The sequence below is a fragment of the Hemitrygon akajei genome, chromosome 16 (genome assembly GCF_048418815.1).
Source record: "Hemitrygon akajei chromosome 16, sHemAka1.3, whole genome shotgun sequence".
Lineage (NCBI taxonomy): Eukaryota > Metazoa > Chordata > Chondrichthyes > Myliobatiformes > Dasyatidae > Hemitrygon > Hemitrygon akajei.
In genome coordinates, this window is record NC_133139.1 from 23281881 (window position 1) to 23301086 (window position 19206).

The 19206-nt window shown below is 39.2% G+C and overlaps 1 protein-coding gene across 2 annotated transcripts in view; it reads right to left on the reverse strand.

The window, feature by feature from the left end:
- Positions 1 to 19206, reverse strand: part of LOC140739823 (thimet oligopeptidase-like) — a 46623-nt gene that overhangs the window by 20062 nt on the left and 7355 nt on the right. Inside the window, exons 1-8 of one of the 2 annotated variants that reach the window (XM_073068384.1) lie at positions 17813 to 18192; positions 12870 to 13018; positions 10770 to 10877; positions 9343 to 9445; positions 6370 to 6530; positions 4217 to 4352; positions 2987 to 3353; positions 2171 to 2372 (exon numbers count right to left, since the gene is read on the reverse strand). In XM_073068384.1, the coding sequence (XP_072924485.1) occupies positions 2171 to 2372; positions 2987 to 3353; positions 4217 to 4352; positions 6370 to 6530; positions 9343 to 9445; positions 10770 to 10877; positions 12870 to 13018; positions 17813 to 18032 (1446 nt within the window). In that variant the 5' untranslated portion in view covers positions 18033 to 18192. Of the gene's footprint in view, positions 1 to 2170; positions 2373 to 2986; positions 3354 to 4216; positions 4353 to 6369; positions 6531 to 9342; positions 9446 to 10769; positions 10878 to 12869; positions 13019 to 17812; positions 18193 to 19206 lie in introns of those variants that run through there. The other variant, XM_073068385.1, reaches the window with a different exon arrangement.

Genomic DNA, 19206 nt, shown 5'->3' on the forward strand with positions numbered 1-19206 from the left:
AAAAAAAAAATCAGAAAATGCTATAAGTTACCAGGTCAGGTAGCAACTATGGTGAGAGAAAGTGAATACAACCTTCAGGTTGAAGGCCTTTTGTTAGAATTGGTAGCATCCGAATTCATAGTACAGAGATTATGTTATTTATTTAATTGTCACAAATCTAGAAAATACATCCAAAATCCAAAAACTTGAACTCACATTCCACTATGGCATCTGAGGAGTTCCAAATCATGGTTATTGACTGCAATACAATAGATAGATTTTCTAATGGAATATATTACAGAGAAGTGTAACGCAGATATCAGTCCACATGAAGTGCCTTGACACTAAGTGACAACTGTCCATTTCTTGCTGAACCCAAGTTCTTCCAGCAGCTTGTTTTGTGCTGCAGCTTCCAGCATCTGCAGTCTCGCATGTCTCATGTTAAGTATGCATCTTTGGAGTGCAGGAGGGTCAATGTAGAGTTTGAAGGAAAAGACAGACCCGAGGTTTTTTTTTTGGAAGATGCCAGGACACACTGAGAAACTAGTAACTAGTTAGCTCAGAAAATAGGACCAATAGTCAATGCAGTTTTACAAAGGATAACTTCCTTTCATTTTTACTGATGAATGATTCTAGTTATGAAGCATCAGATACTGTAGCTAAGTGCACAGTATCAAGTGCTTCATGGCTGGAATCATTCAGTAGAAATTAAAGGAAGCTATTCTATGTAAAACTCCATTTAGGGTGCAACTGCACTACAAGTCCCATTTTGGTCTCTAAACCTTAAAAAAGATACAAAGGACTCGAGGAAGAAGTGGAGATGAAAAACTCCAGGGATGGGGAATTTTAATGACAGGTCCTGCTGAGAGAACTAGAGTTGTTCTCTTTTAAGCAAAAGTGGTTAGCAGGTGGTGTGCTGCTGCACTTGAGAATTGTCAACAATTCTGGGCCCCATATCTCAGAAAGAATATGTTATCTTTGGAGAGAGTCCAGAGGAGATTCACGAGGATGATTTAGGGAATGAAGGGGTTAAGATATGAGGAGCATTTGGCACTGGAATTTGTAACTGGAATTTATAAGAATGTGGGGGGGGGGGAATCTCATTGAAACCTACTGAACGTTGAAAGGACGAGATAGGGAGGATGTATAGAGAATGTTTTCTGTGATGGGGGTATTCAGAAATAGAGGGCACAGCCTCAAAATTGAGGGGCAACCCTTTAGAACAGAGGCAAGGACATTTTTTTTTAGCCAAAGAGTAGTAAATCTATGGAATACTCTGCCACAGACTGTGGTGGAGGCCAAGTCCATGCGCATATGTAAGGCAGAAGTTGATTGTTTCCTGATCAGTCAGGGCCTCAAAGAATATGGTGAGAAGGCAGGTATATAGGGTTGAGTGGGATCTGGGATCAGCCACCGCAGAATGGTGGAGCAGACTCGATGGGTTGAATGGCCTAATTCTGCTCCTATGTCTTATGGTCTTACTGGTTTATGATAGATTTAAATAAGGTAGACATAAGATGTTCTATTAGTTAAGGCTACAATTATAAGGGGAAGGATTTGGACACGGCAGTTCAGGGTAAAGGGGGGGAACCCCCCCACCTTCCACCCACAAAAAAATAGTAATGATCTAGAACTTGTTGCCTGGAAGGTGATGGATGCAAAAGGAAACAGTGAACTCAGAAGTAAATTGGATAGACACTACAAAGGAATAAACTTTCAGAGGCAAATGGATAGAGTGGGGGGAAATAGGACTAACTGTATTGTTCTCTAGAGAGCCAGCATGGACTAAATTTGAGTTTTTTTTGTCAAAGTCACACTTACATATGAAGGCCAAAGAACATTAAGAAAATACCCATTTTAAGATCTACTCATCTGGAATTAGCTGGCCTTGTTTGTAGCTAACATTTAAAGCAAAGGAGACAGATCATTTCTACGTTCAATAATTAATAACAGTAATTAAATCGAAGCGCAACACCATATAAAACTGTTCACATTCTATATTGAAATCCACTGGCTTTAATTGGGAACCACACGTATGGCCACAGAGTACAAGCAGGTTCAGGCAATATTATCCAATAATCAAATAAACTAGCAATAAACAGTCTAGCCCCACATATGAAGCATGGCAAATTGGTTTAGGAAGTGGACAGCCACTATTACTACAGCAATAGGCCATTGATGGATATCTCACCTGGGAGCAGATTTGATGCATCACATGACCAAACTCATGGAAGTAGGTTTCAACCTCATCGTGCTGAAGTAAAGATGGAGCACTGGGAGTTGGCTTAGTGAAGTTTGCGACCATAGCAGCTACTGTGATTTGCCTTGTATTATCTGGTAATAAGCAGCCTGGCTGAAGTCCAAAACAGGCAGCATGTCCATATTTCCCTTCCCTGTAAATACATACATCGTTAACTTAACACAAATATCTCCCAACAGCTAATGTCACCACTTATAATTAAATACAACTGCTAGCAGAATACCTCTAATCATTTCCACAATTGACTTGAACAAAAAAATGTGTCACACTGAATTTATAATCATTTGAATTTTGAACACTTCTTTTCAAGCCTTTTCCTTCTTTAAGGATATGGAACAGTTCTCTTATTATTCATCCATGATTATCCCCAACTCTATTCTTTGCTGTCCTCTAATTTATTGATACAATTCCACAGTTATTAATGTTCTGTGCTTTCAGTTCTTCTACTTCAAAACTACATGCTATATGTCACATTCTTCATTCTCTATGGCTCCATTCTGATGATATCTAAATTTATCCCATTTCTTACTGCTTCATGGAGAACCAGGACCTCTACAACTAATCTTTATGAAAATATAACCAGATCTAAACTTGCAACCTTCACTCAGCACAGACCACAAACTTCAATCTTTCTGGTCTACTTGATCTGTTGCAAACTGGGCAAAGGAATCTAGCTAAGTTTATGACAATAACATCTGAATTTGGTTCAGATTTTCTATACTCTGAATGAATATACTTGTAAATTACCTTGGGTACAAATCTAAGTAGAATTGTCCCAACAGCTCTCCAGATGCTGTGTCTTTCACAGAGTACAACTTTACATCCTCGTGCCATACAGGTTCATTCTCAACAAGCTCGAAGGTCAATCCTAGCAGTTCCTGATAGATACTCATCAGGCCAGTTGTTACCACTTCCATGGGAAAATACTCCTTCAGCAGGTTCTGGTCCACACAATACTTCACCTCCTCCACCTGGTTCATGTAGTACCGTAAATCCCAGGCATTTATAATATCATCAAAATCCAGTTGTCGCTTTGCACATTCTTCCTTCTTCAGGTCCAAGATAACTGCCCTTTCCTCGTCAGCAAGTGGTTTTAGTTTCCTTGCTAGTTCATCTGAAACACAATATAAAGATTTAGATGCACTGAAGCCAGATGAACAAAAATGGTCTCTTCATGAAAACACAAGACTCATTTCTACTTCCTTGGCGAACTGCATTTGTAAACAATAAAAATTGCCATTCCACCTACACACACCAAACCCATTAATACAAATGACACTGAATTGCCTCTCAGTTCAAACTATTAAAAGGTGAAAAATAAATGCCAGTCTTATCAGGGGCAACCATACCCCATGAAGAGATAAAATCTCAGATTCATTGGTTGGTGTCAGTATAGACAGAGTAACAGTGATTCTGGCTGGTGTGCAAAAAAATTAGAAAAACAGATTGAAAATTTAAAGCATTTTATTAAAAGAGTTTGCATCTTGATCCTTTAGGGATCAATTTAGCCAGATAACAATTGTCACGACCAAAAGGGCAGTAGATAGGAATAGGGCAGTAGATAGGCAAATTCTCATGGCCTTCATAGTGCCTCTGAACCATTCCTGCCAGGAAGATAACCAAATCTATTTACAAAATTACTTGATCTTGCAAAATAGCAGTCAAGGTTTTAGGAAGATCATTCATTTCAGAATTTATAATTTGAACAACGCTGTCCGCAAGTGGCAACAGTTCTTAACTTCAACACTAAGTCACTTTGTTTTTCAGTACAGCAATTCTACTGTATTAAGCTGCAAAGTTACAACAACTACTACGTACAGTATCAGGCCCATTACAAATTAAATTAAGTTTTGAGCATTTTCACTTGGTAGATTGTAGAGGCTTCCATGCCAACATACAACATGTATGTTGTAGATCCTTAAACAAAAATACATTCCATTGACTCCCTGTATCTTATATTCTAATCACATTAATTACCAAGAAAGACAGTGACATTCTTGCTGTTCTTAGCCATGTTCATTTCTAGCACAAAATCTGAGTGGGTCTTGAAGTTCAGGAGGGCCGATTTCTTTTTACGAAGTGCCACCACTTCTTTAAGGATATCTGTGTTGTCCTAGATCAACAAAAGAAAAAATTTCCTTAAGTCTTTATACTAAAGCACTAAGTAATACAAGCGCCTCTACATCCTTGCTATGCCCAATCATGTTTTGAAGCTACTTGCTGAATTTTTAATGTACAGTTGGCCCTCCTTATCCACGAGGGATTGGTTCCAGGACCCCTCGCGGATACCGAAAAACACAGATGCTCAAGTTCCTTATTCAACCTGTCTCAATGCGGTGGACCTTAGGACCGAGCAGAACCCCAGACCTTATTTAACCTGTCTCAGAGGTTAACACATTAGGACCCGGCGGCGGAGCTCTGAATCCATAGTGTTTCTGTTCACAAAAATAATCACAATCACGACTGAAAATAAAGTGGAAATAATAAAGCGATCAGAAAGAGGTGAAACACCACCGGTCATTGGAAAAGCGTTAGGCTACAGTCGGTCAATGATCGAAACAATTTTAAAGGATAAAGTGAGAAAGGCCCTGCCCCGATGAAAGCTACAATTATTACTAAGCAACACAATGGTTGAATTATTGGGTTTTGGGTTTTTGATCCTCCACATCAACCAGGCACAGATGGAGAGCGTGCTCGTAAGTGGTCTGTCACTGGCCCAGCGCTGAGACATATGTTCTTAAGTGTTTTATATGCACAGAAAGGTAAAATATATACTATATACTAAGACAAACGTTTGACTAACTGACACTAAATAATACCGGATATACCTGTTCCAACTTACATAGTAAGAGAACTTCCAATTTTTTTCGATCCCGATCCATGGTAACCTATGCACATCCTCCCGTATACTTTAAATCATCTCTAGATTACTTATAATACCTAATACAATGTAAATGCTATGAAACAGTTGTTATACTGCATTGTTTAAGGAATAATGACAAGAAAAAAAAGTCTGTAATGCTCAAACAGGAAGTGCTGGAAGAGCACTTCCAGGTTTTCTTGATTTGCGGTTGGTTGAATTCGCACATGCGGAACCCGTGGATAAGGAGGGCCGACTGTAGAATACTTAGTTATGCAGAACAGAAAGATCCTACATTCCAATGACAATGGGACTCTACTTTGTGACAGGAGGGGAATACAGAAGTCATACTACACTCCTGTTGATTACAATTTAGAGATTCTGGGTGGGGAGTGCAAGGTACAATGTTTCAAATTGTGGCCCAAAGGGCCTGTTCCTGAGCTGTGTAATGTTCTGAGTGCAGCTACAACATATAGATTGCATACCTGAGAGATTTTATGGAAAAAATTAACGTAAGTGTTTAAAATAAGGAATATTACTAGAAAGGAATGACACTTTCCTGTGGGGGCGGGGCTGATACCTTATAGTTTTAGAATCGAGAGTTTGATACTTACCTCAGATGCTGTCTGTGCAGAGTTTGCATGTTCTCCACACAATTGCATTAGCTTCATCTAGGTATTTTGATTTCCTTCCATGTCCCAATAACCTGCTGGTGGATTTATCTGGCTACTATAAACCATTTGCTAGTGTAAATTAAGAGCAGGAAAGAATCATAGGGAATTTATTGGGCATGTGCAATAAACTGCATGGGTAGAGGGAAATGACTTAACTCTAATAGAAACAACACCCTCTATCTACATAGTTACAAGTATATCTTTTGGGCATTCAAGGTGAACAGTTAAAAAAAACAATCTTGCAAATATTAGACGTTACTAAAATAGATACGTCATTTAAGAACTTCAAAGGAGGACAGGCTTAATATGGAGCGTAAACATACTAATGATAAAAAAGTGGTAATGGTATTTATATTAAACAGAAGTAGAGGCATTAATAAGAGATTTAACATAACGTTCCTTAATTGGAAAGTAGAAAGGATGCATTGGCTGACGCAAACAGAATACGTGTATTTAACAGGAAATAATCATGCACCAGAAAGAAATAATGAAAGGTTAGCGGAAACAAATAAACAACAGGGCAGATCAACTTGCCAGTTTTTGTGCTGTAAATTCTCTTTTAGTGAACAGACGTCATCAAATAAAGCCTAGCCTACCTTCATACAACGGGAGTTGAAGGCTTGTTCCATCTTCTTCCTGGTTTCTGGGACATAACACTTCTTCATTAAGGGAAAATAATGTGGATATTTTAGTGTCACCTTTAGCTTCCCAGTTTCTGTTTTCTCCAAACCACTGATAAAGTCATCAGGGAGACCACCTAGAAGCACAATATGCCATTATCAACATCAAAGCCAAAAATCACTTCAATAAAACTCAGTATTTATATTACTTACTCAATATATAATAAAAGATCGAACAATTGATTCAAACGAGAAACATAGGTTTGGCCTCTGGAAAAGCTGCTAAACTCATTCAGTGATATGAAGAGAGTCTCAATTATTCTCTAATCTGCATCAAGTAATCTTAATTTAATCAAACAGTTGCAGGAAACTCTACACACTGCTGTAGGAAAGCACGGCAGTGCCCTACTTTATTAGAAGTTTGCACAGATTCAGCATGTCATCTGAAAATTAGACAAACTTTTATAGATGTGCAATGGAGAGCATTGTGTATTTAATAATATTTAAGTAATATTGTAAATATTGTTTGATTAAGCATTCTTTGTTGTTTAAGTAATTCATTATGGTTACATGTACAAAGTATGTGAATGGCATACATCATCACCCCACATAATATGCATGTGCCTCGTTTAAAGTAAAATCGAAGTAAATGACTTAGCTCCCTTGTTTACCTTTCGATTAGTTTTTAATGCTTTGGAGTTACAAAGCATAACAAATATATTGACTGATTACATCATGGCCTGGTATGAAAACACCAATGCCCTTGAACAGAAAAGCCAACAACCCAGTCCATCACTGGTGAAGCCCTCCCCACCATTGAGCACATCTACATCGGATGATGTTGCAGGAAAGCAGCATCCATCATCAGGGACCACCCCCCACCACCACCATCCTGGCCATGCTCTCTTCTCACTGCTGCCATCAAGATGGTAGGAGCCTCAGGACCCACATCACCAAGTTTAGGAACAGTTATTGTCCCTCAACCATCAGGCACTTGAACCAGAGGGGATAACTTCACCTACCCCCAACACTGAACTGTTCCCAGAATCTATGGGCTCACTTTCAAAGACTCTTCATCTCATGTTATTGATACTTATTGCTTTTTTTATTCATTTGTTGCATTTGCAGTTTGTTGTATTTTGTGCATGGGCTGTTTGTCTTCTTGTGTGTGGTCAATCATTGATTCTATTGTATTTCTTTGTATTTACTGTGAATATCTGCAAGAAAATGAATCTTGGGGTTGTACATTCAGATATATGCACTTTGATAATAATTGTACTTTGAACTTTATTGGTTTCAGTATTTCACTAGCAAAACAGGCACAGAATTACTATCTCTGCTTTAAAACATGGTCTGAAAAAAACAAAGGAGTAAGACATGGGTTCAGTTTCATGTCCATATATTGAAATAATCCAGGTATACATAAAACACAGCCACTTGGATAAGATAGAGGGTCCTCAGGATTGAAAGAAATATAATCTTCCTCATTAAGGGAAGAAAATAGACAACATACAAATGAACCAAGGCTAACATTCGATAATATTTTCCCTAATATCTGAATAAAAGCAATTTCAAATGATGAACTGAGTGTATCACAACAGTACAAGAATATTTGTTAAATGGAGAAGTCCAGCTGGATAGTTTAATCTGTAAGTTGTCGCTTTATTAGGTACATCTGTACCCCTGTCCATTAATATATAATTAGCCAATCATTTGGCAGCAATTTACTGTATTAAAGCATGTAAACATGGACAAAAGGTTCAGTTCAGACCAAACATCAGAATGGGGAAGAAATCTAATCCAAGTGACTTTGACCATGGAACGAGCATTAGTACCAGACAAACAGATGGTTCAAGCTGACAGAAAGGAGACAGTTAACTCAACAACAGTGATATTCAGAAGAGTATTTCTGTACACACGTCAAACCTTGAAGTGGATGGGCTATAAAAGGAGTCCACAAACATATACTCAGTGGCCACTTTATAAGGTATAGGAGATACCTAATAAAGTGGCCACTAAGTGTATAAAGGCAACAAAAACTCACAGCAAGGCCACAGAGTATGAAATCAAGAGAGATAGCAAATGCAGAAATCAAGAACCAAAAAAAAACACTCAAATTACTCATTAGGTCAAACATCATCTGTGGAAGCAACAGATGGCCATCTCAAACTTCTAGCTGCATATCAATTTAAATCTCCTCCCCACTCCTACAGTGACTTGTCTGCCCTTGGCCTATCTCCCCTTAACTAGGGAGAAGATACACACATATCAGAAGAAAGCATCTCATATTTCACTTTCAACTCTATAATATAATTGATGATTTGGGTTACCCACACTTACTCACTTCTTCACCATTTTCTTGTCCATTTGTTCATCCCTCTACACTCCTGGTTGCACCTATCCATGATCTTCTCCCATCTGGCTCCACCTATCACCTAACAGCCTTCATACTGCTATATATCAGTAATTTTTTAGATTTTTTCTCAGTCTGATATAGTCTTCATAAGAAGCATCAAGTTATACCTTTTAAGAGATGCTTGGATAAATATATGGATGGGTGGGGATGTGGAGGGCTGAGGTCAAGGTACGAGTCAATGGCACTAGGCAGAATAATAGCTTCGTACATAACTAGATCGGCCAAAGGGTCCATTTCTGTGCTGCAGTCCTCTGTAACTCCACAGATACTGCACGACTCACTGACTTCTTTCAATGCTCGTTTTTTTAAATGACTGTGTAGATAAGATTGTTTTATCTCACCACACTTCTAAAAAATGACAATGAATGCTCCAACTAACAATGGATCAAAACTATACATATACACACCACAGAATTAAATCCATAGGTCTGTAGATTCATGATCTTAAGCTTGAAATAGTGGGCTCACTAAATGTATAAATACAGTTTCATTAGTTATTATTAGGGATAAATTCCAATTCAGGATGAACTCACCGAGTTCATCCTGTGTAAACTCCAGGCACGTGGTATTCTCATTCAGGTTCTTGCAGAAGTCTATGCATAAAGTACTGATTTTCTTCTTGATAGCTTTGATCTCCTGAAGCACAAAATAAATCACGTTAAGTCCTTTCACTAGCAATTCCCAATATTTTAGGAATATTGTACATTCCTGAATAAAGTATTTAAATAGAACATTTGACAGTACAGGAAGATCTAGTGCCCCAATTAGAAAGCCATTAATAAAGATGAATTTCCTGGAGACCTAGCAGAAAAATCCAAGTAATGTGATACTGATGTAATGGCCTCTCTGTAATGTTTCATTGCTAAGGTAATGGTTTCTCTGCAGCAGCAATGTTTGGGTTATGACTAGAGATGACGGGACCTTTGGAATGTATGTTAGCCAATGAGAGGCAGGTTGTTCTTTCTTGAGGTTCTGGGAGCAAGGATTTCGTGGTCTTTTGCCGGGGAGAGATGTGGAAAGAAGACGTGAATGGAGAGAGTTGGCAGACCGCCGGACAGAGTGGACTTGGAGTGAGGGTCGGTTATGCTCAGGGGAGGTCGACAGGGAACCAGTGGACTGAACCATGAGCTCCAATGTTGCACATTAGACTGTTTCATGCGAATGGGCCCTTTTCTTTTTTTTCATTCTTCACTTACCATATAGTCAAATTAGGAATTATAAAGCACAATCGTTAAATCACATTAAACTATTTGTTATTTTGTGGTACTGATTTGTAACAGGGGACACATCGTGCAGCATCCACCTAAACAAGATTTCTTAAGTTTGGCCAGGCCGAGGGCTGTTTTCCCCTGGATTATGCTGCTAGCCGAACCAAAAGTTACACTGACAATGGAACCAGAAGTTCCAATATGCCATTTCTCTTCGATGTTCAGTTAAATATTAGCTGGTGTACCAGTTACTTCCAAGTTACTTGGGTTAATTTTACATAATATTTCTGCGAATAACTACTCATTGGGATCATCAAGATTTTCATTTTAAACACAAGAGATTCTGCAGATGCTGGAAATCCAGATCAACACACAAAATGTTGGAGAATCTCAGCAGGGCAGGCAGCATCTGTGGAGGGATTGACGTTTCTGGCTGAGACCCTTCATCATATTTTAATTTAGTTTCTTGCCTGGAAAAAACAGGAGCTGTGGTTAGCTTTATAATCAGCTCCCAAAAGCATTGCAAGAGCCTGACGTATATATTAACTAAAGGAAACTCATCTCTCCAAGAATGGCAGACGGTTCATATGTGCTGGGTAGTGACACGTTTTTAACTTTTACCCATGTCCCCCCAATACGACTACAAAAAGAGCATATTACTCCCGCTTATATTGATATTAATCCTGCATTATTTACTAGCATTCTCATTTTGATTAAATATCTATAAATGCCACAATTTTACTGCCATTTACCTCTTGCTTCTCTTTATACAAATGGAGTCCATTTCTTTTTCCTAATTTCAACAGTCTTTCCATGTAGCGCTTAGCTTCTGGCCGTAGATCTTCAGCTTGACATTTATCCTGAGGGAGAAAAGAAACCTCCAGAGTGACTAGAAGCAAAGAATCATTTTAAATGAATTTACGTTACTATATAAAGGAATCTAGAAAATATCTTCATACAGACAAAAAGCATTTTTTACATGAGCATAATTTTTACTGATTTGTCAGCTGGAACAGTGACAATTAGGATCCTTTATTCCAAAGTTAGAACACTTTACTTCAGAGATTACTGCAGGATATAACACTTACCGTCACCAAATCATTCTCCAACAAATCCTGTTTACCTAATAACTTATAAGTGAAGCCAATGCTAATTATATTATTTACACTAACAAATATTTACACAATATTTTGGGAAAACTATGCAGACTGAGGGTGGCACATATATGGAATGAACTGCCAAAGGAAGCAGTTGAGGCAGGACCAATAACAATATATAAAAGACATTTGGACAAGTATGTGGATTGCAAATGTTTAGGGAGATATGGGTTCAAAGCAAGGAAATGGGACTAGTTCAGATGGGCATCTTGGTTGTCATGATCAAATTAGGCTAAGGATCCCTTTTCTGTGCTGTACAACTCTAAGACTGTAAGTGTAAATGAAATAAAGGTCACAGACCAATTAACCTACTTTGATCCTACTGAATGATGGGGAAATCAAGACATCTGGAGAAATACTGATTTTAGTATTGACATTCATCTTTTCAGCTCAATGTGAGAAACTTGAGAGTCACCAAAGCTACTGGGCGGGCCCGGATTGGTTTTGGTCTGATAAATGCATGCACCACCACGGGGTGGGCTCAGTGCTCGTCAGCATGTATTAGATCTATAATTTCCACACTTATCCAAGTAACAAAGCAAGCGATCAAAGGAACCATAACTGATTTACTGAGAATATAATTGTTGAATGACGCTTCCAAAAGTGCAACATTTCCTCAAATACAGCAATGCCAGCTTAGATTATGCTTTATAATCCTGAATGTCAGTATAAGAAGAGGGACGCCTCACGTCTTGATAAGCTGGTAAGGAAGGCGGGCTCTGTCGTGGGCAAAGGACTGGAGAGTTTAACATCGGTAGCTGAACGAAGGGCGCTGAGTAGGCTACGGTCAATTATGGATAACTCTGAACATCCTCTACATAGCACCATCCAGAGACAGAGAAGCAGTTTCAGTGACAGGTTACTATCGATGCAATGCTCCTCAGACAGGATGAAGAGGTCAATACTCCCCAATGCCATTAGGCTTTACAATTCTACCTCCAGGACTTAAGAACTTTTTAAAGCTATTAATGCTTTTTGAGACGGTGATTTAGATGCATATCATATTTTTTTTTACTGAGTTAAGTATTGTATGTAATTAGTTTTGCTACAGCAAGTGTATGGGACATTGGAAAAAAAGTTGAATTTCCCCATGGGGATGAATAAAGTATCTATCTATCTATCTATCTAACCCATGACCCCACGATGTAGAAGCAAACAGGTATAAAGTAATTATGTTAGAGTAGACAAGCACTCTATCTGAAGTGTATCAGCAAATCCACTCTGAAGAATATGATAATATCACAAAAGTGAGATGTTCATGGTTTTAGAAAAAAAGAGCTATTATGGTGTCTAAAATGGGAACACAAACCCCAGAGTCAGTACCAATGTTCAAAGCAAACCAAAAGAGACTGGTTCATGCTAAACAAAAGGAGGTGTTTTCCCTGTTGTCTTCAGTTCTGTAACTATCTGATATCCCAGCAAGCTACTCATCTATGGAAAATTACTCAAAAAATACTGTTGTAAATTACTAGGGCCATCATGAGCCATGTCCACTTATTCTCATCAGCTGAAGCATTCCTTAGCCCATTGAGCTGGAATCAACTGAAGAAATATAAAAAACTAAGTATAATGCTCTGACAATACTTTTGAAACTAATATTTGTAGAACTATCAAAAAAGGAATCTTGCAAAATAAAAGTGGCCTAAAATTTTCTTCAGCACCCCCATACTTTATTCAACGTGTGTCATTTCTCACCTGAAGAGCAACAATTCTCTGGTAAACATCTTCTCTCATGCTCATCTCCACATCAAATTCAGATAACCGTTTATCTGCCTCAGTGCTTGCAGCCCGAACTTCTTTGCAAGGAGAAACATGTTGTGGGAAGTCAAGAATATTCCGCTGAACTGAAATAGCAAACAATATCTCAATATTAGATCCAAAGCATTCAACAAAGCAATCTTCCATTACACTAGAGAGATATTAAGAGAAAAATCTAGTATAATGCACAGTTCATTGGGAAGGGCATTCTTACTGCTCTTAACTTCCATACTTTGTTATTTCAGTTCGTCATTTCAAGATAAGCATTCACCATGGAATAAAAGGATATGGGCTTATTGACAGAAAGGAAGTCTTAGAACATAAACAGATAGCTTCCTCACATGAGCTCAAGCAGACACTTTCCAACTTTATAGCAACTCAGACAGAAATGCCAAGAAATGATCTGCACACACCCATCTTGCCGCTGCCTTAATAGAGTTCTTTTTGTCCTTATCCACCACCCCATCAGCCTCTGCATTCAACACATCATCTTCCACAACTTCCATAATCTCCAAAGGGATCCCACCACTAAACACATCTTTGCCTCCCTCCCATTCCTGCTTTCCACAGGGATCACTTCCTCCACAATTCCGACCCATTCGACCCTCCCCACTAATCTTCCTCCCAGCACTTATCCCTGCAAGCAACCCAAGTGCTACACCTGGCCAGACACCTCGTCCCTCGCATCCATTCAAGGCCCCAAGGAATCCTTCCAAATGAGGCAACACTTCACCTGCGAACCTGCTGGGGTCATCTACTGCGTCCTGTGCTCCCACTGTGGCTTCCTCTACGTGGCCGAGACCCGTCATAAATTGGGGGACCGCTTCATCTAGCACCGCCGCTCTCCCCACCACAAGCTGAACTTCTCAATGGCCGAACATTTTAATTCTGATTCCCTTTCCCGTTTTGAAATATCAGTCCATGGCCTCCTCTTGTGCCAAGGTAAGGCCACGCTCAGGGTGGAGGAGCAATATCTTACATTCTTCTGGACAGTCTCCAACCTGATAGCATGAATAGCAATTTCTCCTTCCAGCGGGAAAATATCTTTACCCTCTTCCTCTATTCCCCACTCTGACCCTTTATTTCTTCTTAACTGCCCCTTGGTCCTCCTCTCCTTCCCTTTCTACTTCGATCAACTCTCCTCTCCAATCAGATTCCTTCTTCTCCAGCCCTTGACCATTCCCACCACCTGGCTTCACCAGTCACCTTCCTGCTAGCCCTTTCCGCCCCCCCCCCCCCACCTTTTTCCTCCTGGTGTCTTCCTCCTTCCTTCTCAGTCCTGAAGAAGGCTGTTGGCCCCAAATGTCCACTGTGTATTCATTTCCATAGATGCTGGCTGACTGGCTGAGTTCCTCCAGAATTTTGTGTTGTTTTAGATTTCCAGTATCTGCATATTTCTTCGGGTTTATCATTACAACTTTGAAATTGATGATAGTTGATGTTTCTGGCTGATCTACTGTATTGCCTATTTTGAGAAGTAGGCATCATGAACATTTATTGTCATCCTCTAATCACCTGTAGGAAACCACAGCACCCAGGAGAATGAATTCCACACATTCACAGAGAACTGGCAAACTCCACACAGATGGCACTAAAGATCAGTATCGAACCTAGGTCACTTGAGCCACAAGACACTGAACTACCAATAGCAGCAACATGCCACTCGAGGTCTAACACTTGTGTAATGCAAATGTTATTTACCATTTACCACCCCATGCTTGAATATTGCATGGGTATTGCTGCATGCAAGCTTGGACTCCTTCATTAAATGAGGATCATTAAAAATCATCAATTCTCATGGAAAATCTAAGTTATAAATTGTTGAAACTTTATTTAAAGTGATACAATGAAAACTCATTCATAACGTACATAGCATATTTAGGTGAGTGCAGGCAATTAGGTAACTTTCATTTAATCTCTTGGTTACACTATATAATGTGAAAACTAACATAACCTCTGACCTTTTTGTCCAACAAAGCCACGGAGAGACAGAGGTAAAATCTCCTATCAACAGTGATCTCTACACAAAATAATAGAATGTCTAGTCTATTGCTTACAAAGGTATTTCCACAAAACAAACCATTTTGAACAATGCTTTCTAGATACAACAATCAATTTGATGGGATCACCACTGAATTTTCTTTATGCTATTTACAGTACAAATGAACAGTGTGACATTTCTCCCTATTCAGTAAAAATAATTGTATTTTAGGTACTAATAATAGAGTTTGCTCATGCACAATGTGTATGCATTAGTTTGCAATAGAATATTATGGATGCAAGTTGAAATAAAGGGCATCTATTGCAATGATCTGGCACCTGTGACACTGAAAGAAATAATGATTTGTACAAGCAGCACCAGTGGTCAAAGACTGAATATTCAGCAGGCAGATTTTCCCTTTCATCACGGTACCATCTGCTGACAACTTGACTCCATGCATACAGGCTAGATTATGGTCTTCAGGCTTAGCTACAAATCGCCAGCATAAACTGAATACTGCACTGACAAATGAGGCACAGGTGATAGTGAATTCAGTACAGACGTAATCAATATGGCATCCCAACATTGTTGGCATCCCAACTATTCCCTAAAGAGCTTGCTGTACTGCTATTTACATCTCTGCATGCAAACAAGCCCAAAAGATCATGAGTTAAAGTCATAAATTAATTTTTAGATGATTTTCTGGTTAAAAATGTAGACTAATTCAACTCTGCAAGCAGCATACAAGATGGCACAAATGAAAAACTATAGTACAATAAATACAATTTCATCCAGTATACAAAAATTATTTATATTGGGATTTATTAATTTCCTATCCAGATTTTAGTCCTTTCTATCCGAGACAGTACAGTAGACAAGGAAAATTTGCTTCCTACTTATACAAATTGCTGGTGACCTCAGATTTAAATAATTGGTTAAAAACAAATCCAAAAGGCAGACACTGGATTTGGAGGTAGCTTTCAGTACTATATTGTTATAATACGGAATTCAATACCTGAAAGGATAATGAAAATATATTCAATAGTAATTTACAAAGGTTTTTGCAATAATCTGTAAACAAAAAGAAAATGGGAAAAGCAGGCGATTGAGAGTATATTGAAAAGCTATATCAAAGAGTTGGTACCAATATAAGCTGGTTCCTTCCATGCTTTGTGACTCAATGAAATGCAAGACACCATCAAGCGTTGAAGTGAAGTCAGCTAATTCAACAGGCGAGCTTTCTTTTTCTTTCAGTGCAATCTGATATCATTTTATGAGGCATGTCAGTCATGGCTGACACAATGGATAATACTCCTTTTGCTTTTGTTTCTTTTCCAAAAGGAGATTTTTTTTAAATTGCGGATAAAACGACCAAATTAACAATGCTTTCCTAACTTTGAACCAATTTCTGAATCCAGCCTAATTGACTTTTAATTCTACAGATGGGCATACTTTCATGCTCATAGGTGGTTTTGATCCAACAAACTCAATGAATTAGGAGTTTGGATAGGTACATGGATGAGGGAAGTATGGAGAGCTATGGTCTGGGTGTAGGTACATAGAACTAGGCAGTAAAACAGGTTGGCATTGACTAGATGGGCTGAAGGGCCTGTTTCTGTCCTGTAGTGCTTGATGAAATCCAAGCTATCAGCATAATATTTAAGTTTATAATTTGCAGGCAGGTCTTTCGGTCTGTTTGTATTGACTCTTCAACTAGAAAATTAAAAATAATCCAATTAGTCAGCTCTCCCTCACCACGGCTCTGTCATCTTCAATTTCAACTATTAACAGCCTCAAGGATGGCATTCTGCCCATCAACTCTAAATAGCACTTTGCAGAACCTTCTCTGATGAAGTTATGCAGTTACGTAGTATATGTGGACTTAGGTATTCTCAAACTCCATTTGCAACCTGTAATTTTTTTTGAAATGCAATCATTGTAGTGAGCAGGCAAAAACACTTCAACACACAGCAATATGATAAGAAATAGATATTGGCCATTTGTGGTTGCTCTCATCAAAATCAAACTTCAGGAAACAAGCTTCTGGAGATCAGCATCTGGAGACAGTGTTTTGAGCTGATACCTTGCATCAAGAATGAATTAAAGCACTTGAAGTCTCTTGGGTTTCCATGATAAAGACTTTTTCAACCTTGGGATAAAAGGATAAATACATGATACCAAACAAGAGGCCAGCAATTTCCCACTTTTTACATGCCGTCCTGCAACTTACTCTCAGCTACCCATCAATTCCCTTTCGATACCTTTTGTCACCATTCTACAAAGTAACTTACAGGCACCACTTAACCCACCAGCACAAGCAGGAGAAATGCTCCGTCATGGGGGAAAATGTACAAATTCCACACAGACAACCATGGATTCAAATTTAGGAATTAACCTGGGACTCAAGTTGTGAGGCAACTAAACTAGTTAATAATTACGGTGAGCAAGTCACCAGAGATACAGTCACCTATACTCAAAACATGTACCGGTACTTAACACGTAAGGGCTGCCAAGGGCTGGCTAATCCAATAGAATACAACTGAGCCCAGATTTTGCACTCAACTCTCCGGAGTGGCGGTACTATCACTAGGCCACATCTGCCAGTTCCACTAATTCTATAACGTTCTGATGCTTCTTTCCCAGTCTGCATTCAATTTCTTTCAGAATACTATCACTGTATACTTAAACCAAGCCAGCAGGTCCAAGATCACAGGGAGAGTTGTGCAGTCATTAATAAAATTTCAATATGCAACACTCGCTTAATAAACAGAAGCTAATCAAGGCACCTGGTGATGTTTTGATTCCAGTGATGTTGCTGCTAAATTAATGAATGAGTCACCTCATTAAATTTCAGGGCGTTACAATCCCCGAAACATTCGCCCTCCACCCCCCACCTCACCTGTGTATTCCACCTCGATGTCGGCCAGTTCCTTCAGCGTATTCTCGTAGGTCACCTCGGCCAGGTCGAGCGAGCCAACGCGATCGTACACCTGCTTCGTCCTGCACATTATGGCCTGGGCCTCCTCCTCGATTTGCTGTTTGCTCAGATTCCAGCGCAGTCGGTTCGGGCCTGCGGGCTCTCCTGTCGCGCTGATTAGCATTTTGCCGACGGGAGACATGCTGATCTTATATTTTATTTAACTACAATATCAATATATATTGGTACCACGCTGGAATTCCAATAAACTCTAGCACCAATACTTCACACTCAAATCACCAACACGCCGGTGATTCAAACGTGGACTCTCTCCAACCGACGATGCCAAGTCCCACCTCTACCTCTACCTCATTGGTTAATTCTCTCCTACGCAAAAACGTCAATCATGCCTGAACTGATTGACAAGTCTGCCACGGTCATTGGACAGAATTGCGACCACTTTTCACCCTGAACAAACGACCATTCAGCCCCTCCAAACGCTTCAGACCGAGACCCTTCAAAGTTCATTTATTAGGAAAGTAAATACAACCTCGAGATTCGTTTCCCTATGGGAGGCCACAAAACACGGAAGCGCAATAGAACACATTAAAATGCATTCGAACACCCAGTGTGCAAAAAAGCAAATCGTGCTAACAATTAAAAAGTAAGTAAATGACATTCAAAACTGAAGTTACTGAAGTGAAGGGTCTCGGTCCAAAATGGCGACTGTACTCTTTTTCATAGATGCTGTCTGGCCCACTGAGTTCCTCCAGCATTTTGTATATTTCAGGCAAGTGAGTGCACAGCCATGAAGCCAGTCATCACTCCTACCCATTAGTTGCAGACCACAGCCTCAGTTCATCTCCTGTGTGTTGTTCAAGATATCCAGCATCTGCAGAATCTTTTGTATTTATAATCTTATTTCAATTTATCCAACATAACCATTTGCAAGTTTCCAGCAACTTCATAAAGTGCTTCATAATTTCATGCCAGAAGAGCTTTGCAAAAAAAATTAGACTTGAGTAAGACTTCCTAACCACCAGAAAATGTTTTTTATTTCCACCTTATCAATTCCCAATAATACCTTGAGATATTCCATAAAATGGCTCTTACAAACTTCTAACATTCCAGCGATTAGCATCACGGTTTGTGCAATTAAAAATCTATCTCTGATTTAGAGAAGATTCGTTGTTCAATTTCTGAATCTCGTCCAGACTTTCAAACATTGTGGGGACCTTTTATGAATTTGTGACGAGATCTGAAGGATTAACCTAAAGTGAACTGTTCCTTTAGACGAGAGAGAGAGGGAGCGAACAGTTTGTGTGCTAATTCGACAGTAGAGAAATTCTGTGAGTTGCCTTGGAAACTGAAAAGCG